Below are 23,489 nucleotides of genomic sequence, written 5' to 3'. Positions count from 1 at the left end.
TATTTGACATGTGTACTAATTCCCTTCGAACATTTATGTAGACCATGTTGAGAGTTACAGTAGAGTCACAATTAGAACCCAGTTGGAATTGGGAAACAAGACTAAAATAATTGTGGAATTATTATTGTTTTGAATTGTTCTTTGCTATTGAAACCGATATTGTTGCATTGTTACATAGATATCTGTGCATTATAGATAGTTTGCTGACATCGCAGCCAATCATAACAAAGCCAGCTTGGGGGAGGGGTTGATGGGCATGGGAACTTTTGAATTTGAAGGCTATAAATATTATATCTCTCTGCCCAATGGGCCTGTCGGTTTTTGGCAGGCTACTGCAATCATCATCCTTTCTAGCTGGAATGAAATAAAAACCTCGGTGGCTTTCTCTCCAATATTCCGTAATATTGGCTTCTCTTTCTCACCAGGCAACCCACAATGGCTTGGGGAAATGTTTAGCCTGAAGAAGAGAAGGCTGAGAGGAGATATGATAGCCATGTATAAATATGTGAGAGGAAGTCACAGGGAGGAGGGAGTGAATTTGTTTTCTGTTTCCCTGGAGACTAGGACGCGGAACAATGGCTTCAAACTATAAAAAAGGAGATTCCATCTGAACATTAGGAAGAACTTCCTGACTGTGAGAGCTGTTCAGCAGTGGAACTCTCTGCTCTGGAGTGTGGTGGAGGCACACAATTGAAGAGAGATATTGACAAGCTGGAAAGTGTCCAGAGGAGGGCGACTAAAATGATCAAGGGTCTGGAGAACAAGCCCTATGAGGAGTGGTTTAAGGAGCTGGGCATGAAGAAGAGAAGGCTGAGAGGACATATGATAGCCATGAAAGGAAGTCACAGGGAGGAAGGAGCAAGCTTGTTTTCTGCTTCCCTGGAGACTAGGACACGGAACAATGGCTTCAAACTACAAGAAAGGAGATTCCACCTGAACATTAGGAAGAACTTCCTGATTGTGAGAGTTGTTCAGCAGTGGAACTCTCTGCCCTGGAGTGTGGTGGAGGCTCCTTCTTTGGAGGCTTTTAAACAGAGGCTGGATGGCCATCTGTCAGGAGTGATTTGAATGCAATTTTCCTGCTTCTTGGCAGGGGGTTGGACTGGATGGCCCATGAGGTCTCTTCCAACTCTAGGATTCTATGAAATAGTAAGAGAACAATGGGAAGGACAGAATGACATTTTGAACCAGGCCTGGATCTTGCAATATGTTTGCTGCTTAGATCTGGAAATTGGATTGGGTTTCTTTTTCATGCACATTGCAAACCAGACCCATAAAAGCAGCTGCACGGAAGAAGAGAATCATAGATCTGTCAGCTCCACTTACTTAAAAAGTCACCAGTCATAAACTCACAGGCCTCACAGCACTGCCTGCTTGACAAATTTGATGAAAAGAATTGATGCTTTTCCCGTTTCTATTTCCAGACAAACAGATGGCTTCCCTTTCCCCTAAACAATGAGCATCAGAATTCTCTCACACTTTGTGACCTCATCATCTTCATTCAGAAGCTGGAAAGGGCACTATTATTACGACTTTGCTTATTTACATATAATGGATAATCAATACGGACACGTGGCTCAAATGTCTTTAATCAGTTGACACAAGTGCATTGGGCAATATATGAGAAATACAGATTTGACATATCTCTCTTATACTCTCTATACACCTGTGAGTTCCAGACCTTTTTTGAATCACAAGTCCCATCAGCCACAGATAGCACAAAGGTGAGGGATTATGGGAGACACAATCTGAAAAAATAGGAGGCCACTGTTTTCACCTCAATTTTATACCAAAGTAATCCCAGCTTGACTTTTGATGCCCAATTGTCTACCAATATCCCTAGAAGTCCATCTTCCTCCAACATCTTTGCTCTATGGAAGGATTGTCTGGTACCTTATTGACAATGACCATTCATAGGCTCAGACCAAGTCTGTTGTTGAGGCCAAATTCTTCTCAAGCCACAGGAGGTCCAAACAGATCCATGGTCTCCACCACCAAAGAGAGATGCTCCAGAAAGGAGTTGACAGAAACACGCAAGATCCGGGCTTCATCTGCTCTCCAGCGTCTGCAATAAGATGAGAAAGAGTAGAAAGATATAGGAAGTGAATTCCTACTGTACAACCCCAACTACAGTAAAACTACCAACTTAATAATAATAATAATAATAAAACTTTATTTGTACCCCGCTACCATCTCCCCAAGGGACTCGGGGCAGCTTACGTGAGACCGAGCCCACAATAACAACAATAAAACAATAGCAACAGTAATACAAAACAATAATAAAGTGCATTTAGGGACATATTGCTGGGAGTTTCCTTATTCTGGGAAGGCACACTGAAACAACCACGTTTTCCGGCTTCTCCTAAAGACTGCCAGAGTTGGGGCATGCCTAGTGTCCTCGGGGAGTGAGTTCCAGTGTCGAGGCGCCACCACCGAGAAGGCTCTCTCCCTCGTCCTCACCAATCGCGCTTGCGATGGTGGTGGGAGCACAAGCAGGGCCTCTCCAGATGATCAAAGAGATTTTTTTATTTCTTTATAGCTTTATTTATTCATAGCTTTATATTCTACCCTTCTCACCCCGCAGGGGACTCAGGGCGGATCACAGTGTACACATATATGGCAAACATTCAATGCCAATTTTGACATACAACATATACAGACATAGACAGAGGCTATTTAACTTTTTCTGGCCCCAGGGGAGCTGTCGCTTTCATCATCCATCTGCGACACTGATGAAGTACTTCCGCATTCCCCGCATGCTTTTTGCTGGAGTGCTTGCTGGAGTCTTTTTTTATGGCCTCATAAATCAGTTAATTTAGCCTCTCCACACTTTAAGGTGGTACCTAATTTTCCTACTTGACAGATGCAACTGTCTTTCGGTTGCAAAGGTCGACAACAGGCTACACAATTGGTTGGAAACCCACTCCAACCCGGGCTGGCTTCGAACTCATGACCTTTTGGTCAGAGTGATCTTAATGCAGCTGACACTCAGCCAGCTGCGCCACAATCCTGGTGCTATCGTGTGGGTTTGTACACAGAGATGTGGTCATGCAGGTAGGCGGGTCCCAAACCGTTGAGGGCTTTGTAGGTAAGCACCTGCACCTTGAATTGGGACCAGAAAATGAATGGCAGCCAACGGAGCTCCTTAAACAGAAGGGTTGACCTCTATCTTTAAGGAGCACCAGTTAACAACCTGGCCGCCACTCGTTGAACCAATTGAAATTTCCAGGCTGTTTTCAAGAGTAGCCCTACGTAGAGTGCACTGCAGTAGTCCAATCTGTAGGTGACTAAGGCATGGACCACCCTGGCCAGATCCGCCTTCACGAAGTATGGTCGCAGTTGGCGCACGAGTCCCAGTGGTGCAGTGGGTTAAACCCTTGTGTCGGCAGGACCGATGACTTCAAGGTTGGGTTGCTGACCTAAAGGTTGCCAAACCGAATCCAACCCGGGAAGAACGCAGATGAGCTCCCTCTGTCTGCTCCAGGTCCATGTGGGGACATGAGAGAAGTCTTCCACAAGGATAGTAAAAACATCAAAAAAAATGTGGGCATCCCCTGGGCACCGTCCTTGCAGACGGCCAATTCTCTCACACCAGAAGCGACTTGCAGTTTCTCAAATCGCTCCTGACACGGAAAAAAAGCGGAATACACATACATAACTGTTGATGTAGTCCCAATATTTCAAGGCAAGAATGAAAGTGTGACCTACAGCCTGCATCTGAACAGGGGCGGAGAGCAAAAGAAAAACCACGGAGGTGTTCACCCTTCCTTATGCTATCCAAAGGAGTGTGTGTGTGTGTATAGAGAGAGTTACACGTTAAAATGTATCTGTTCCGACTTACATACAAATTCAACCTGAGAACAAACCTAGTTTTTAATGGTTTAATTTATATTTAATAAATTCTCCTCCCTTCGGAGGGAGAAGGGCGGGGTATAAATATAGGAAATAAATAAATAAATAAAATTATTGTTTTAGATGTGTGATATACTGATTTTATTCCCCCTCGATGGAGTGTCACCTTGCCCTGCTATATGTCTGCGAAATGTGGACTGTCTACAGACATCACATGCAACTCCTGGAACGATTCCATCAGCGCTGCCCCTGGAAAATCCTGCTAATCTCTTGGGAAGAAAGGCAGACAAACGTCAGCGTGCTGGAAGAAGCAAAGACCACCAGCTTTGAAGCAATAGTCCTCTGCCATCAACTCCACTGGACTGGCCACGCTGTCCGGATGCCCGACCACTGTCTCACAAAGCAGTTGCTCTACTCCGAACTCAAGAACGGAAAACGGAACATTGGTGGGCAGGAAAAGAGATTTAAAGATGGGCTCAATGCCATATATGTGTCTGCCCTGAGTCCCCTGCGGGGTGAGAAGGGCGGAATATAAAAGCTGTAAATAAATAAATAAATAAATAAATAAATAAATAGTGTCCAAATTTTGTGTCAATTAGTACAAAGGTTTTTGAGTTCAGTTAATCCCACAAACAAATATTACATTTTTATTTATATAGATATTATACTATATATTATATTATATTATTAGAATAGCATAGGCAAAATTAAAAATGAAGGGATGCTTCACTTGGGCCTCAAACCCATTTGTCTCCCTTTGAACTACTATATACCTCTCCATCGTAATAGCCAGCTCTTTATGTTTTATGAGACATAAAGCCCTAAACGGTTCCGGCCCAAGATACCTATCTGACCGCATCTAGGCCTATGAGCCCACGAGGACTTTGAGATCGTCCGGGGAGGCCCTGCTCTCGATCCCGCCTGCCTCACAGGCACGCCTGGCGGGGACGAGAGACAGGGCCTTCTCGGTGGTGGCTCCTCGGCTGTGGAACACCCTTCCCGTGGATATCAGACTGGCTCCTTCCCTGATGATATTCCACAGGAAACTAAAGACTTGGCTATTCGAGAAGGTGTTCAAACAAGAAGTGCAATAATTGGTAATGACGACAGGAATGGAACAACGGAAAATGATATTGGATTGTGGTTTAACGATGAGATGACGCGAATGACTTTTTGTATTTTTGTATTATTGATATTGATATTGTTGATGTTCTTAATGACGATGTTTTTGATACTGCTAGTTTGATTTTAGATTGTGTCTTGTAATTTGCACTCTATCCTCTCTATGTTGTACACCGCTGTGAGTCGCCCCCGGGCTGAGAACAGCGGTATATAAGCACAGTAAAATAAAAAATAAAATAAAAATATAGATGATCCTACAGTTGGCATGGCATGGTGCTTTGAGCACTGGACTATGACTTTGGTGATCATGGCTCGATTCCTTGCTTGGCTATGGAAACCTATCGGGTGACTCCTTGAGCATGTCACATACTCTTAGCTTCAGGAGACAGTATGTTAGGTTTGCTTTCAGGCCTCCATAAGTCAGAAACAATCTAAAGGCACACAGCAGCAACAACAACGAAGGATACTTACACGTGCAAGGTATCTTCTGTCACACTGAGTTCCTTGCTGATTCCTCCTTTGCGAGGCTCAGGGTCTGGGGCCAAGGAGCCCAGGGCAATCCGTGCCAATGACGACGACGGGAAAGGGATGCTCAGCTCACTAATGCCAGAGGCAGCCATAAGGAACGTCAAACATAACAAAGAGCACAGGAAAACATTTCCTATAATCTACCTTTCTTGCAAACGTTAAGACTCCTGCTGTTGCTTTAATTAAGTTGGGAGAACTTCTAGTCCCAGGCGTCACATTCACTATGACTGATGTGGATTAGAATCCCATTTCTTTCCTATGGATGGGGAAACCTGAAAATCAAATTATAAGGCAGAGGGACCCATGGGCATCCCACCTTTTGTGCCAGCTTCTGGAATCCACTCTTTTGTTAATGGAAGACAAGGGATGATACAGCTTCGCCTGAAAGGAGTTGGGAAAGGGGGACTGTGGGTTTTATTAAAGGGTCTCTCTCTATTCTTTTCATAATGTAATCTTGAAAGTTCATCTACACTGTAGAATTAATGCAGTTTGATCCCACTAACTGTCCAGATACATTACATTGCTCTCTCACCCAGTGTTTTTAAACTTTTAAGCTCTGCAACTGGCCCTGCCCATTGAGATCAAATATTGTGATTTTATATTGTTCTGATGTCTTTATTTATACTGTTCCTTGTATTTTAGCTTATTTTCTTATATGTTGTTATTGTATTTTTATGTTGTATATTTGCATTGTTGTATTGCTGGCCTTGGCCTCATGTAAGCTGCCCCGAGTCCCCTTGGGGAGATGGTGGTGGGGTATAAATAAATTATTATTATTATTATTATTATTATTATTATTATTATTATTATTACTAGCTGTCCTCTGCCACGCGTTGCTGTGGCCCAGTCTGGTGATCTGGAAAATAAAGTAATGAGAAAGTGTTGGTTTCTAATATATGTAATTCCTTTACGCTTGTTGGGTAAACAGTATTTCTTGTTGTTTCTTTGTGTTGATGTGGAGAGTGTCTGGTTTGCCTACTCTGGAATATGCAACATATCATAGTCCTTCTTTAAGGGTCCCTTTCAAATCTATGATACTATATCTCGGTGCGTGTGTGAATCATCTATATCTCTCTGTATCTATGGCAGGATGGCTCTTTGTCAGGAGGGCTTTGTTGACTTTTTTTTTGCCCTGGTGAAGGAAGTTGGACTGGATGGCCTTAAGTATTTTCTGTTGGTCATGGGGGTTCTGTGTGGGAAGTTTGCCCCAATTCTGTCGTTGGTGGGATTCATAATGCTCTTTGATTGTAGGTGAACTATAAATCCCAGTAACTACAAATCCCAAGTGTCAAGGTCTATTTTCCCCAAACTCCATCTGTGTTCATATATGGGCATACTGAATATTCATGCCAAGTATGGTCAGGGGCAACTCAACCCATTACGCAAAGTAAGCATTTGCAGTATAGTTGATTTTGCCCAGGGGCGTTCTTGAAGTGCTCTTGGGGGAAAATAGACCTCGACATATGTGAGTTGTAGTTACTGGGATGTATAGTTCACCTACAATCAGGCCCTGTCTTGCGTTTCCACCAGACGCGCCTGCAACGCAGGTGGAATCGTGAGCAGGGCCTCTCCGGATGAACGAAGAGAATGCGTGGGTTCATACACGGAGATGCGGTCACGCAGGTAGGCAGGTCCCAAACCGTTCAGGGCTTTGTAGGTAAGCACCTGCACCTTGAATTGGGCTTGGAAGATAAACGGCAGCCAATGGAGCTCCTTAAACAGGAGGGTTGACCTCTCTCTGTAAGGAGCACCAGTTAACATCCTGGCGGCCGCCCGTTGGACCAGTTGAAATTTCCGAGCCGTTTTCAAGGGCAGCCCCACGTAGAGCGCATTACAGTAGTCCAATCTAAATTGCATTCATCCTAGTGTAGATGCACCTAGAAAGAGACTACCCTTTACTTCAGAGGTGAGGAAGATCTGACAGTCTAGATGTAACCTCATTAACCCTAAGCAACATCAACAATGATGAGGGATAATGGGAGTTTCAATCCAGCCATAGAGGGCTATGTCACCCCTGCTTTAACCTTTCCAGATGTCAGTTCAACAGTAGGGCTACCATATTGTTGAACTGAGATGAAGTAGCTTCTGAGAGGGAAGCTTCCCATTTCACAAGGCCAAAGAGGGATGGAGCTTCCTTCACCGAACTGCAACTCCAAGGACTCTATGGCAAGCTCCATTTGTCCTAGAGTTAAACATAGGAGTTTGTTCTCTCCCCTCCCCGCCCCCCCAGCTTTGCTGCCATTCACCCCCTGCGACTGGCCCCGCCTTCTCTTTGGATACAAGGCCAGGGCCGATCCGCGCGCCGCCATCGCCTCCTTCCGGGTCCGCGCCTTCCACGCGGAAGGGAAAGGGGCTGGCTCTGGGGAAGCCCCGCCCACCCTCGGAGTCCGCGCGCCGCTTTCTCCTTAAAGGGGCAGAGCTGGCTGTTTACAGGAAGGAAGGGAGCTGTCCTTTCAGGTCTTTGCTGGAGTGTTACTTCCGGTATTGCAAGGATGTTTGGTCATTCCCTATGCCGAGGGCTGCATCTCTCTATCCACCTTAAATCCTGTGGCTACCTCCTTCCTCAGGTTTTCTGTGACTTGTTAGGTGAGAATCATAGAATCAAAGAGTTGGAAGAGACCTCATGGGCCATCCAGTCCAACCCCCTGCCAAGAAGCAGGAATATTGCATTCAAATCATCCCTGACAGATGGCCATCCAGCCTCTGTTTAAAAACTTCCAAAGAAGGAGTCTCCACCACACTTCGGGGCAGAGAGTTCCACTGCTGAACAGCTCTCACAGTCAGGAAGTTCTTCCTCATGTTCAGATGGAATCTCCATTGTTGTAGTTTGAAGCCATTATCATAGAATCCTAGAGTTGGAAGAGACCTCATGGGCCATCCAGTCCAACCCCCTGCCAAGAAGCAGGAATATTGCATTCAAATCACCCCTGACAGATGGCCATCCAGCCTCTGTTTAAAAACTTCCAAAGAAGGAGTCTCCACCACACTTCGGGGCAGAGAGTTCCACTGCTGAACAGCTCTCACAGTCAGGAAGTTCTTCCTCATGTTCAGATGGAATCTCCATTGTTGTAGTTTGAAGCCATTATCATAGAATCCTAGAGTTGGAAGAGACCTCATGGGCCATCCAGTCCAACCCCCTGCCAAGAAGCAGGAATATTGCATTCAAATCACCCCTGACAGATGGCCATCCAGCCTCTGTTTAAAAACTTCCAAAGAAGGAGTCTCCACCACACTTCGGGGCAGAGAGTTCCACTGCTGAACAGCTCTCACAGTCAGGAAGTTCTTCCTCATGTTCAGATGGAATCTCCATTGTTGTAGTTTGAAGCCATTATTCTGCGTCCTAGTCTCCAGGGAAGCAGAAAACAAGCTTGCTCCCTCCTCCCTGTGGCTTCCTCTCACATATTTATACATGGCTATCATATCCCCTCTCAGCCTTCTCTTCTTCAGGCTAAACATGCCCAGCTCCTTAAGCTGCTCCTCATAGGGCTTGTTCTCCAGACCTTTTATCATTTTAGTCGCTCTCCTCTGGACACATTCCAGCTTGTCAATATCTCTCTTGCATGCTGGTCGCTTCTGTGGCAAGAGAATCAGCCGTCTACGAAGACATCAACGACTTAAATCTAGAAATAGTTTTCTAAGATCTACAGAGACACTCACTGGAACACCTCAGCAAGCGAGAGTCCAAAAGTGGCAGACTCAAACCCAGCACCTCAATCAATGGCTGATACCAAATGAGAAACTCCCTCCTGGGCACACAGAAGACTGGGCAACTTGGAATGCGCTGAACAGACTGCGCTCTGGCACTACGAGATGCAGAGCCAACCTTCAGAAATGGGGCTACAAAGTGGAATCCTCGACATGCTAGTGCGGAGAAGAGCAAACCACTGACCACCTGCTGCAATGTAACCTGAGCCCCGCCACATGCACAATGGAGGACCTTCTTGCAGCAACACCAGAAGCACTCCAAGTGGCCAGATACTGGTCAAATGACATTTAATCAACTACCAAACTTACAAATTTTGTGTTTTGTCTGTTTCTTTGTTTTGTTCTGTTAGAAATGTAATACAATTTACTGGTTGCCCAGACATGACAAATAAATAAAGCAGTCACCAGGCAATCCCTCTCCAATGCCAGAGATACAACTTAATGGTGTAACATTAGAAAATGTTGACCATTTCCGCTCCCTTGGCAGCCACCTCTCCACCAAATTCAACATTGACACTGAAATGCAACACCGCCTGAGCTCTGCGAGTGCAGAATTTTTCCGAATGAAGCACAGAGTGTTTGAGGACCGGGACATCCTTAGAGATACCAAGGTGCTTGTTTATAAAGCTATTGTCTTCCCAACCCTGCTATACGCTTGCGAGACGTGGATAGTCTACAGGCGTCACGGGCAACACCTAGAACTATTCCATCAGCGCTGCCTCTGGAAATCTTGGGAAGACGGGCGGACAAACGTCAGCATGCTGGAAGAAGCAAAGACCAGAAGCATTGAAGCGATGATCCTCTGCCATCAACTCCGCTGGACCAGCCACGTTGTCCGGATGCCCGACCACCGTCTCCCAAAGCAGTTGCTCTATTCCGAAGTCAAGAACGGAAAACGGAATGTTGGTGGGCAGGAAAAGAGATTTAAAGACGGGCTCAAAGCCAACCTTAAAGACACAGAACTGGGAAGCCCTGGTCCTTGAGCACTCCAGCTGGAGGTCGGCTGTGACCAGCAGTGCTGTAGAATTTGAACTGGCACAAATGGAGGGTGAAAGAGAGAAATGTGCCGAGAAGAAGGTGCATCAAGCCAACCCCGACCGAGACCACCTTCCACCTGGAAACCAATGCCCTCACTGTGGGAGAAGATGCAGATCAAGAATAGGACTCCACAATCACCTACGGACCCACCGGAATACTGATCCTGGAAGACTATCCTACTCGGCCAACGAGGGATCACCTAAATAAGTAAGTAAGTAATAGGAATATAGGAACCTATTCAACTTGTATGCAGAGCACATCATGCGAAGTGCGGGACTTGACGAATGCAAGGCTGGGCTGAAAATTGCTGGAAGAAACATTAACAACCTTAGATATGCAGATGACACCACTATGATGGCCGAAAGTGAGGAGGAGCTGAGGAGCCTTCTAATCAAGGTGAAAGAAGAAAGTGCAAAAGCTGGGTTGCAGCTAAACATCAAAAAATCCAAGATTATGGCAACAAGATTGATTGATAACTGGGAAATAGAGGGAGAAAACGTGGAGGCAGTGACAGACTTTGTATTTCTAAGTGCAAAAATTACTGCAGACACACACTGCCAGGAAATCAGAAGTCGCTTCTTGGGAGGAGAGCAATGATCAATCTTGATAAAAAAGTGAAGAGTAGAGACATCACCCTGGCAACGAAGATCCGCATAGTCAAAGCAATGGTATTCTCCATAATAATCTACAGATGTGAGAGCTGGATCATAAGGAAGGCCGAGCAAAGGAAGATAAGATGCTTCTGAACTGTGGTGTTGGAGGAAAATACTGAGAGTGTCTTGGACCGCCAGAAGATCCAACCAGTCCATACTTCAGGAAATAAAGCCCAACAGCTCATTGGAGGGAAGGATAGTAGAGGCCAAGATGAAGTACTTTGACCACATCATGAGAAGAAAGGAAAGCTTGGAGAAGATTATGATGCTGGGGAAAGTGGAAGGAAAATGGAAGAGGGGCCAACCAAGGGCAAGATGGATGATGGTATCCTTGAAGTGACTGGATTGACCTTGAAGGAGCTGGGGGTGGTGACGGCCAACAGGGAGCTCTGGCGTGGGCTGGTCCATGAGGTCACGAAGAGTCAGAAGCGACTGAATGAATGAACAACAACAAAGTCGGATCATACTAGTCATGCTTGCATCCTGTTTGTCCGAATCATAAGTAAAGCCTCTGTTGCCTTTCTTCATTCTGTTGAGCGTCTTCTCTAATCTGAAACATTTGGGCTGTTCGCATAATGCCTATCAGGCAGGACCCTCTTTACCCATGGTCCTAGTCCAGTGTTTCTCAACCTGGGAGTCGGAACCCCTGGGGGGGTCGTGAGGGGGTGTCAGAGGGGTCGCCAAAGACCATCAGAAAACACAGTATTTTTGTTCAGCATGGGGGTTCTGTGTGGGAAATTTGGCCCAATTTTATCATTGGTGGAGTTCAGAATGCTCTTTCATTGGAGGCGAACTATAAATACCAGGAATTACAACTCCCAAATGTCAAGTCTCTTTTCCCCAGATTCCACCACTGTTGGTTCGATTCCATAGTGGAGTTCAGAATACTTTTTGATTGTAGGTGAACTATAAATCCCAGCAACTACAACTCCCAAATGTCAAGATCTATTTTCTGAAAACTCCACCACTGTTCACATTTGGGCATATTGAATATTCGTGTAGAGTTTGGTCCAGATCCATCATTGTTTGACTCCACAGTGCTCTCTGGATGTAGGTGAACTACAACTCCCAAACTCAAGGTCAATGCCCACCAAACCCTTCCAGTATTTTCTGTTGGTCATGGGAGCTCTGTGTGCCAAGATTGGTTCAATTCCATCATTGGTGGAGTTCAGAATGTTCTTTGATTGTAGGTGAACTATAAATCCCAGTAACTACAACTCCCAAATGACGAAATAACCCACCCACCTACCCCCCAATATTCAAATTTGGGCATATCGGGTATTGTGTCAAATTTGGACCTGGGAATGAAAATACATTCTGCATATTGGATATTAACATTACGATTCATAACAGGAGCAAAATTACAGTTATGACGTAGCAACGAAAATAATTTTATTATTGGGGGTCACCACAACATGAGGAACTGTAGAAAGGGGTCGCGGCATTCGGAAGGTTGAGAACCACTGTCTTAGTCTAAATTCGACCTCACTTGGATAAGAATTTCAACACCTTTTGAATGAACCATTCACATATATGATGGAATGTCCTCAAGTGACACGATTGTGTTTATTCTTGCAGTTTGCATGAGTTGGCTAGGGTAGCATTAGGCCATGCGGTATGTGTAAATCAGCTGTGCCACAGATGTTGAGTTCATGCAGAGGGCATGTGGAAAAGTGGAGACAGAGAATGGTTTTGGAAAAAAGATCGGTTCCTTCCAAACATCCTTTGTTAAACAAGAGTTGCTTTCAAAAATAAATTGTGTACACAACGGCATGTCAGTGGCCGCTCACTAAGTTATATTTATTTTAACCTACCTTGAAAAGGTATGTCATTTTCAGTGCAACTTCTAGAATGACCAGACTGGTGGCTTCCAGGAGTTGAAGTCCTCCAAATTGTGACCTTCTGGTTCTCTCCAGATGTTTTGAGCTCCAATTCCCATCCGTTCCAATCAATTACTCACAGATTGCACTTGAAGTCTAGAACATGTTGAAATCCCAGGTTCTGGATCCCCAAAGTAATTTCCCTGGGCTCCACCCTAAAGCTATATATAAGGTTGCCCTAAGTCTGAATCAAGCTTGAAGGCACACAACGACAGCAATCCTAAGCAACTTAACTATCTCATCAGCCAAAAGCAGGCCCACACTTCCCATTGAAATACTGGTAAGTTTATGTTGGTTAAAATTGTTTGTCATTTTCAATATTGTATTCTTCTTTCATCTATATAAATAAAAATGTAATGTTCGTTTGTGGGATTAACAGAACTCAAAAACCACTGGACGAATTGACACCAAATTTGGACCTAACAACCCAATGTATGTCCTTCACTAAAAAAAATGATTTTGTCATTTGGGAGTTGTAGTTTATGGGATTTATAGTTCACCTACAATCAAAGAGCACCCTGAACCCCACCAACGATGGAATTGAACCCAACTTGGCACGCAGTTCTCCCATGACCAACAGAAAATACTGGAAGGGTTTGGTGGGCAGTGTCCTTTGGTTTTGGAGTTGTAGTTCTCCTACATCCAGAGATCACTCTGGACTCAAACAATGATGGATCTGGAGCAAACTCTACATGAATACTCAATATGCCCAAATGTGAACACTGGTGGAGTTTGGGGGGAAATATAATCTTTACATTTGGGAGTTGTAGTTGCTGGGATTTATAGTTCACCTACAATCACAGAGCATTCCGAACCCCACCAATGATAGAATTGAGCCAAACCTCCAACACAGAAAAGCCATGTGGACCACAGCAACGCGTGGCAGGGGACAGATAGTATATATATATATATGCATTACAGATAAGATATGTTCAATGTACATAGGAATTTGTTCATGCTTTTTTCAAACTATAGTCCAACCCGACAGTCTGAGGGACCGTGAATGGGTCCTCGGCTTAAACAGCTTGAGGACTCTTTTCTGGATGAATCATAGCAGATACAACACTTCAGTTTCACCTACAATGCTTTGTTTGAGTCAGTCGACACAAATGACTCATGTTTGCTATGCCAGCTCTTCCTGCTCCCGTCTGTCATCCTTTTTTTGATCCTATTGTAATTATTTTTATTGTCTTTTATTTAATGCCTTCAAATGTGCATGCGATATTATGATAGGACAAGAAAAAAACATTGATCTTGCCAAATACATGGAGTCTAATATATGTATGTTTATACATATATACACACAGAGGGAAGGAAGAATAACAAACCATGGGACTATACAATACCTAATAGCAGGATTTTAATCATTTTTACATTTATTTTTGTACTAGCCGTCCCCTGCCACGCGTTGCTGTGGCCCAGTCTGGTGATCTGGAAAAGTAATGAGAAAGTGTTGGTTTCTAATATATGTAATTTTTTTATGCTTGTGGGTCAACAGTATTTCTTGCTGTTCCTTTGTCAGTGTTGATGTGGAGATTGTCTGGGTTGCCTACTCTGCAATATGCAACATATAATTGTCCTTCTTTAGGGGTCCCTTTCCAAAATATGATACTATGACTGCATTTCTGTGTACGAACCCACACGATCTCTTCGATCATCTGGAGAGGCCCTACTTGCGCTTTCACCGGCATCGCAAACGCGATTGGTGGGGACAAGAGAGAGGGCCTTCTCGATGGTGACCCCTCGACCTTGGAACTCACTTCCTAAGGACATCAGACATGCCCCAACTCTCGCAGTCTTCAGGCGGAGCTTGAAAACGTGGTTGTTCCAGTGTGCCTTCCCAGAATAACGAACCCTTAGCATTATGTCCTCTAAAAGCACTTTATACTGATTTAGGTCTGCTTGTACGTTTCCTCCAACGCCCCACCTCCTTTATCTTGTTCATGCCCAGCATTATTTTTTAATTTAATTGCATTTGGCCCAGCCATAGTTTTAAATGTGTCTTGTGTTATTGTTCAATGTTTATGCTATTTGTGTATTAGATTTATTTTAATTGCTTTGTATTAGTAGTATTTTGCTTCGTATTGTGGTTGTTATTGCTTGTATTGTTGTATTATGGGCTCGGCCTCATGTAAGCCACACCGAGTCCCTTGGAAGATGGTAGCGGGGTATAAATAAATATTATTATTATTATTATTATTATTATTATTATTATTATTATCTGTGTGTGTGGATCACATATATCTAATCTATATCTATGGCTGGACGGCTCTTTGTCAGGAGGGCTTTGATTGCATTTTCTTGCCCTGGATGGCCTTAAGTATTTTCTGTCAGTCATGGGGGTTCTGTGTGGGAAGTTTGCCCCAAATCTGTTGGTGAGGTTCAGAATGCTCTTTGATTGTAGGCGAACTATAAATCCCAGTAACTAAAACTCCCAAATATCACGATCTATTTCCCCCAAACTCCATTTGTGTTCATATTTGGGCATATGGAATATTCGTGCCAAGTTTGGTCCAGATCCTTCATTGTTTGAGTCCACAGTGCTCTCTGGATGTAGGTGAACTACAAGTCCCAAACTCAAGATCAATGCCCACCAAACCCTTCCAGTATTTTCTGTTGGTCATGGGAGTTCTGTGTGCCACATTTGGTTCAATTCCATCATTGGTGGAGCTCAGAATGCTATTTGATTGTGGGTGAACTATAAATCCCAGCAACTAAAACTCCCAAATGACTAAATCAATTTTTTTGAGTGATGGTCACTCCTTGGGTTAGTAGGTGCCTTGTGTCCAAATTTGGCAGCAATTCGTCCAGTGGTTTTTGAATTATGTTAATCCCACAAACGAACATTACATTTTTATTTCTATACTAGCCGTCCCCTGCCACACGTTCTTGTGCCCCAGTCTGTGTCTATGTGTTGTGTGTGTATATATATATGTGTGTGTGTGTATATATATATTTGTGTATATATGTTTGTGTATATATGTGGTTTTGTGCATGCGTTGTAATGTATTTTTTGTTTTTTGGGGTTTTTACGTTCTTTCCACTATGTTTTCCATTGTTTTTCTGAGTGTTGGTCACTCATTAGCCCGATAGGTATATTGTGTCCAAATTTGATGTCAATTCGTCCAGTGGTTTTTGAGTTATGTTAGCCCCACAAACGAACATTACATTTTTATTTATATAGAAGATAGACCCTAGAAAGTCATGCACTTCTATGTAAACCAAACAGTAATATCTACATTTGGTATATTTGAAACTTGCCATTAGTATGTGCAATCCTGACTATATTGATATGAAACAAGGTTAGTGTCCGGTATATAGTGTCCAAATGCATACATGTCCCACATCTATCTATATATAAATGCTCTGTGTATAATGAGTTCCTTAAAAACAAAAGAACCAATGAATGAAATCACACCAAATTTGGCAACAGAACGTTTCACAACACAAGGAGTGACCATCACTCAAAAAATTATGATTTTGTCATTTGGGAGTTGTAGTTGCTGGGATTTATAGTTCACCTACAATCAAAAAGCATTCTGAACTCCACCAATGATGGAATTGAACCAAACGTGGCACACAGGATTCCCATGACCAACAGAAAACACCAGAAGGGTTTGGTGGGCATTGACCTTGACTTTGGGAGTTGTAGTTCACCTACATCCAGAGAGCACTGTGGACTCAAACAATGATGGTTCTGGACCAAACTCGGCACGAATATTCCATATACCCAAATATGAACACAGGTGGAGTTTGGGGAAATAGACCTTGACATTTGGGAGTTGTAGTTACTGGGATTTATAGTTCACCTACACTCAAAGAGCATTATGAACTCCACCAACAATGGTATTGACCCAAACTTGGCACACAGAACTCCCTTGACCAACAGAAAATACTAGAAGGGTTTGGTGGGCACTGACCTTGAGTTTTGGAGTTGTAGTTTACCTACATCCAGAGAGAACTGTGGACTCAAACAGTGAGGGATTTGGACCAAACTTGGCACAGATAGTCAATATGCCTGCATGTGAACACAGATGGAGTTTGGAGAAAATAGACCTTGACATTTGGGAGTTGTAGTTGCTGGGATTTATAGTTAATCTACAATCAAAGAGCATTCTGAACCCCACCAATGATAGAATTGGGCCAAACTTCCCACACAGAACCTCCATGACCAACAGAAAATACTATATATGATTCACACACACACACACATATACATGTATATGACAGATATAGTATCATAGACTTGAAAGGGACCCCTAAAGAAGGACAATTATATGCTGCATGTTCCAGAGTAAGCAAACCGAACAATCTCCACATCAGCACTGACAAAGAAACAACAAAAAATACTGTTTACCCAACAAGCATAAAGGAATTACATATATTAGAAACCAACACTTTCTCATTACTTTATTTTCCAGATCACCAGACTGGGCCACAGCAACCCCTGGCAGGGAGCAGCTAGTTAAATAGTAATTATCTTGTCACAAAGACATAGACATGTAGGAAAGAGCCTTGAGCAGGCAGTTGTTAAGTATTAAAAATGTGTATTCAGGGCAGTACCTATGCTAGAAGTGTCCCACCCCAGCAATATAAACCCATTAAGTTTGTCTTTTCGTTGGCAATGGGATTGGAAAGGATCATTTCATCTGAGTTTTTCAACACCCTTGTTTTTGTATTTCACAGTTTTCCCTCTGAAAAGAAAACAAACATGCTGCCGCTTGCCCCCGAGACTTTGGAATGGGGCAGGAGATAATAAAAGGCAGTCCTAGCAATGCATTATCTTTACGTGGAAATCACCTCCCTTGAAATGCCATCTGTCACTTTCCCTTTTGGGAACGAACTCGCTATGACTCTGCGCCTCAATGCTTTCATTTTGCGTTGTTTTGGCTTCCCATCATTTTCTGGAAGCAGGCCAAGTCCCAGCGCATCATTGGACTCTTCAAGTCAACAGGGATGACAGCAAAATTGCCACATCCTGTTGCTTTGGACCGTTACCGAGCAAGCAGCCATCCAACTGGTGCAGCTTTCACTGGCTTCCCATAGTGAAGATGGATGAGGTTACCAGGTGTCCGTTATTGTAAGGGTGTCCCTTTATTGAGGGCCAGAAAGTTTGTCCCTTATAGGCCTGGCAACAAAGATCCCCATAGTCAAAGCCATGGTATTCCCTGTAGTAACCTACGGATGTGAGAGCTGGACCTTAGGGAAAGCTGAGCAAAGGAAGACAGATGCTTTTGAGCTGTGGTGTTGGAGGAAAGTCCTGAGAGTGCCTTGGACTGTGAGAAGATCTAACCAGTCCATCCTCCAGGAAATAAAGCCCGACTGCTCACTGGAGGGAAAGATACTAGAGACAAAGTTGAAGTACTTTGGCCACATCATGAGGAGACAGCAAAGCCTAGAGAAGACAATTATGCTGGGGAAAGTGGAAGGTAAAAGGAAGAGGGGCCGACCAAGGGCAAGATGGATGGATGGCATCCTTGAAGTGACTGGACTGACCTTGAAGGAGCTGGGGGTGGTGACGGCTGACAGGGAGCTCTGGCGTGGTCTGGTCCATGAGGTCATGAAGAGTCGGAGACGACTGAACGAATGAACAACAACAACAACAGGCCTGGCAGATGCCCTTCCTTGTTCCAAGCAACCTTCCCCCATTGAATGATGGGAAAGCTTTACCATGTACAAGCAGTCCCCAAGTTACAAACATCCAACTTACAAATGACAGGTAAGAAGACGGATGGGACAACAGGAAGTGAGGGCGCTTCCAGGTAGGTGCAAAAAACCTGCTTTGGAGCGAATTTCCATCCCAACCCCATAAAAACCTGGGCTTTCCAGGGGAGGCGGGAATGACAATTGGGATGGCATGCAGCCATCCTGAAGCCTCCCAAATTTACCCCTAAAAATAAGATAATACTTACCTGGCCACTGTAACGTTCCTCCTCATGCTGTCCTGGTGGCCAGGTAAGTTTTTTTATTTTATTTTTAGGGGTAAATTGGGAGGGGAAAGGTGGGTGCACACTCAGTTTTTCGGGCAACTGGAGTGATGCGTGATGTGATTTCCAGATCCAATGCACACAGGGCCCACACCTGGTAAGTACCCCGATAGATGGCCATCCAGCTTCTGTTTAAAAACATCCAAGGAAGGAGCTTTCACCACCACATATATGAGGGTTGAATGAAAAGTAATGCCTCTACCTTCGTACCTCAACAGATGGCAGTACTGGTATGCAGCAGGTACTGACTTGTTCAGTAGACTCTCCTCTACAGTTCCATTTTGACGGGAAGCCTTAGAATTGAATGGTTGTGTTGTTAAAGTGCGAAGTATGGAACCCTGCAAAGATGGTTGGTCAGTGCAACTTAAGCAACATGTAGTCCTTGAATTCTTGAGATAAATGCTCACATTTGCATGTTTTCCAACTGCTAGATTGGCAGAAGCTGGGGCTAACAGTGGGAGCTCATGCCACTCCCCGAATTCGAACCTGCGACCTTTTGGTCAACAAGTTCAGCAGCTCAGCACTTCAACACACTGCATCACTGGGGGCCCTGCCAGATATGTATACACATTAGTAAACAAATAAATAAAACAACTGGGGGAAAAGAGGTGGAAGAGTGGAGAGGGAGGGGGCGAGACTCCTGTTTTCTGATATCAGTTCAGTGCTGGGATGCTGGCACAGAAGTGGAACGGCCCCACTGGAAAAGACAGGTGACGGGAATATTGTGGGATTGACAGTCATTGATGGGCTTTGTCTATCTTTAGGAGGGAGCAGTTAATCACAGGAAGACACATTGTCCTGTGATGGGAACCATCATCAAAAGTGACAGTCCTGCTTCACTGCCAGTTTGCCCTCTTTAGGCAATAAAGTCTGCAATCGGCACCAGCATTTTCTAGTAACCTGTTTATGCAAAATACTTCCATAATAATAATAATAATAATAATAATAATAATAATAATAATAATAATAATATATTTATATACCGCTCCATCTCCCCGAGGGGACTTAGAGTGGTTCCCAGGTAACATCACAAAACATACAAAGTAAAAAACAACATAACCATAAGATTAACAAAACAAAATATAAGCATAAAAATTGTCGCCATAACACACATATATATTAAAAGTAATCCTGCCTGTTTAAGACAATTTAAAAGTTTAAAAGGCCGGGCCATGATTTGTGCAAGCCCAAAAATTCTAGGGGGCCCGGGAATTAAGTGCAATGCTATGGGAGACAACAATAATATTAGATACGGCTCTGTGGCTATTTATTCCAGGGCCGATTAGAGGAAAGAATCTGAGTAATTGGTAGGAAGAATAAGGCCGTATTCGACAATGTGTAGGGCTGAGTTAGAACTGGTCATTTTCAAAGGCTTGTTGAAACCACCAGCTCTTCAAGCTCTTACAAAAGGAGGGGAGGGATGGGGCCTGTCTTATTTCCCTTGGAAGGGCATTCCAGAGACGGGGGGCCACCACTGCGAAGGCCCTCCCTCTCATCCCCACCAACCGTGCTTGAGACGGTAGTGGGACCGAGAGAAGGGCCTCTCTAGAAGATCTTAGAGCTCGTGCCAGTTCATAGGAGATGCGATTGCGGAGATAGGCGGGGCCGAACCGTTTAGGGCTTTATAGGTCATGACCTGCACCTTGAATTTGGCTCGGCAACTGCTCAAGGAGCTCCATTGGCTGCCGTTCATTTTCCGGTCCCAATTCAAGGTGCAGGTGCTTACCTACAAAGCCCTAAACGGTTTGGGACCTAGGTTCTTGTGGGTTTTTCCGGGCTATAGGGCCATGTTCTAGAGGCATTTCTCCTGACGTTTCGCCTGCATCTATGGCAAGCATCCTCAGAGGTAGTGAGGTCTGTTGGAATTAGGACAATGGGTTTATATATCTGTGGAATGGCTGGGGTGGGGCAAGGAGCTCTTCCCTGCTGGAGCTAGGTGTGAATGTTTCAACTGACCAACTTCATTAGCATTTGAAGGCCTGGCTGAGTCTGGGAAAATCCCCTGTTGAGAGGTGTTAAGATGTGCCTGGTTGTTTCCTTTCTGCTGTTTTGCTGTTGTAATTTTAGAGTTTTTTAATACTGGTAGCGTGACCGCATCTCCGTTTATGAACCCACACACACCCTTCGTTCATCTGGAGAGGCCCTGCTCACAATTCCACCTGCGTCGCAGGCGCGGTTGGTGGGGACGAGGGACAGGGCCTTTTCTGTGGTAGCCCCCCGACTCTGGAACACCCTCCCCAAGGACATCAGACAGGCCCCTATGTTGGCAGTCTTTAGGAAGAGCTTGAAGACTTGGCTATTCCGGTGTGCCTTTCCAGAATAGGAAACCCCAGCAACATGTCCCAAAAGCACTTTACTAGAGACTTAAGATTGTCCGCACATTGTACTTTCCCAAAAATCCTTATACTTCAACTGTCATACTCAGCAATTTTAATCTGTACCCATCCACACTTGGCCAGGCCTTAGTTTTATTGTGCTACGGTGTATTTTTTTTACTGTTACTGTTATTGCTTAATGTTTTGATTTGCTTTATGGTTTATGTCAGTGTTTCTCAACCTGGGGGTCGGGACCCCTGAGGGGGTCGCGAGGGGGTGTCAGAGGGGTCGCCAAAGACCATAAGAAAACACAGTATTTTCTGATGGTCATGGGGATTCCATGTGGGAAGTTTGAGCCAATTCTATTGTTGGTGGAGTTCAGAATGTTCTTTGATTGTAATGAACTATAAATCCCAGCAACTACAACTCCCAAATGTCAAGATCTATTTTCCCCGGACTCCACCAGTGTTCACATTTGGGCATATTGAGTATTCATGCAAAGTTTGGTCCAGATCCACCATTGCATGAATCCACAGTGCTCTCTGGATATAGGTGAACTACAACTCCCAAACTCAAGGTCAATGCCCATCAAACCCTTCCAATGTTTTCCATTGGTCATGGGAGCCAAGTTTGGTTCAAATCCATCGCTGGTGGAGTTCGGAATGCTCTTTGATTATAAGTGAACTATAAATCCTAGCAACTACAACTCCCAAATTACAAAATCAATCCTTGCCCAACCCTACTAGCATTCACATTTGGGTGTATTGGGTATTTGTGCCCAGTTTGGTCCAGTGAATGAACATGCATCCTGCATATCTGATATTTACATTATGAACAGTAGTAAAATGACTGTTATGAAGTAGCAATGAAAACAATATTATGGTTGGGGGTCACCACAACATGGGGGACTGTATTAAGGGGTCACGCCATTAGGAAGGTTGAGAACCACTGGTTTATGTGTATTGTTGTATTGTTGTTTTATTGAGGCCTTGGCCTTTGTAAGCCGCATCGAGTACTTCGGGAGATGCTAGCAGGGTACAAATGAAGTTAATAATAATAATAACAATAACTTATCGGCAGCCAATGAAGCTGTTTTAATAGGGGTGTTGTATGCTCCCTATAGTTTGCTCCAGTAAGGAGCCTGGCTGCCGCCCGTTCAAACTTCCAGGCCGTCTTCAAGGGCAGCCCCACATAGAGCGCATTGCAATAGTCTATTGGATCTGAGCCTTGGTGATGGCACACAGTTTTGGATTTCTCCCAATTTTTTCAAGCTGCCGGGTATTTGCAACATGCAAATAACATCCCATTGAAGCATTTCTTCTTACTGAAGCTAAGAAGTCTTGCAAATAAGGAGCCAAGATATGTTCAGAAACACCACATAATAGATTTTGTGAGCAGTTGAGGCGTGCAAATGTTTATTGTTCTTCTGTTCTCCTTTCCAAGTATTTAGCATGTATAATTGGCTTTTGCTAAGCAACACAAAATGAGAAAAATATGCGGAGAAGTAAAATATAAAAAGTGACATGTGGAAAAATTTCAAAAATAGTAGTCCCATAAGAATAACTGTAGAAAGATACACTATTCCTTCAAACTGGGACTGAAGCTGATACAGGTGCGATACTTTCTGATCTTCTGCGTGGGCCTCTGCAAACTCAGTATTTAGGCGACAAGTGAGCATCAAATGTGGCCTGAAAATCACAGAAATTAGTATAAAATATACCGCAGTAGTCCAGTTTTGAGATGTAGACCTTTGCTCAAGAAAGAAAATAGATATATCTACCTCCACTCCCCAAAAAGAGGCATCAATTCACAAGAACATGCCAACGGATCGGTCTAACCCAGTGGTTCTCAACCTCGGGTTCCCAGATGTTTTTGGCCTTCAACTCCCTGAAATCCGAACAGCTGGTAAACTGGATGGGACTTCTGGGAGTTGTAAGCCAAAAACATCTGGGGACCCCAGGTTGAGAACCACTGGTCTAACCCAATAAGGTTTCCATCAGTAACCAACAAGACACCTCCAGGCAGCCTTCAAGTAGTGCACAACAGCTATAGTACATCTCCCTTGTTATCCCACAACAACTGATATTCCAAGATAGTCTATCCCTGAATGCAGAGGCTCAATCTCATCCCCATGCCAAATTTCCATAGATAAACTATCAAGACATAACAATTTTCTTCCCCAGTTCACTTCCTGTATCGAATTATATAAAATGTTGCTCTTCCTTCCCAAAACAAACATTGGCAATCATATTGGTCAGTCCCAATATGGACAGACTCACCGAATCAATTATTTAATTAGGTTCTTGTGGGTTTTTTCGGGCTATATGGCCATGTTCTCGAGGCATTCTCTCCTGACATTTTGCCTGCATCTATGGCAAGCATCCTCACTACCTCTGAGGATGCTTGCCA

The 23,489-nt window shown here is 44.0% G+C and overlaps 1 protein-coding gene and 1 long non-coding RNA gene across 2 annotated transcripts; both read right to left on the bottom strand.

Annotated features, from left to right (window-relative positions):
- Positions 1-1,571: 1,571 nt before the first annotated feature.
- On the bottom strand, positions 1,572-14,641 carry LAGE3 (L antigen family member 3). Its single transcript, XM_060763258.2, has 4 exons — positions 14,452-14,641; positions 7,783-7,906; positions 5,446-5,574; positions 1,572-2,065 (listed from the first exon to the last, which is right to left on the bottom strand). Exons 1-4 carry the CDS (start codon positions 14,639-14,641, stop codon positions 1,954-1,956), a joined length of 555 nt encoding a protein of 184 aa, XP_060619241.2. The 3' UTR covers positions 1,572-1,953.
- A 7,837-nt stretch (positions 14,642-22,478) lies between these two features.
- Positions 22,479-23,444, bottom strand: LOC137096106 (uncharacterized). Its single transcript, XR_010909270.1, has 2 exons — positions 23,062-23,444; positions 22,479-22,933 (listed from the first exon to the last, which is right to left on the bottom strand). It is a non-coding gene; the product is annotated as an uncharacterized lncRNA (long non-coding RNA).
- Between the last annotated feature and the right edge of the window lie 45 nt (positions 23,445-23,489).

Source organism: Anolis sagrei, chromosome 2 (assembly GCF_037176765.1).
Source record: "Anolis sagrei isolate rAnoSag1 chromosome 2, rAnoSag1.mat, whole genome shotgun sequence".
Taxonomy (NCBI): domain Eukaryota; kingdom Metazoa; phylum Chordata; class Lepidosauria; order Squamata; family Dactyloidae; genus Anolis; species Anolis sagrei.
The sequence above is the reverse complement of the archived record's forward strand: the minus strand, read 5'-3'. Positions and strand labels throughout refer to the sequence as shown.

What these genes read in the sequence shown, in the direction of transcription:
- LAGE3 (XM_060763258.2), bottom strand. Translation starts at nt 14,641, where the DNA reads ATGCTAAGGGTTCGTTATTCTGGGAAGGCACACTGGAACAACCACGTT. An exon ending in CGATGCCGGTGAAAGCGCAA is followed by an intron (nt 7,907 to 14,451) that starts GTAGGGCCTCTC and finishes TGCCCCTTTAAG; the next exon opens with GAGAAAGCGGCGCGCGGACT. An exon ending in CGCGGATCGGCCCTGGCCTT is followed by an intron (nt 5,575 to 7,782) that starts GTATCCAAAGAG and finishes CTCTGGCATTAG; the next exon opens with TGAGCTGAGCATCCCTTTCC.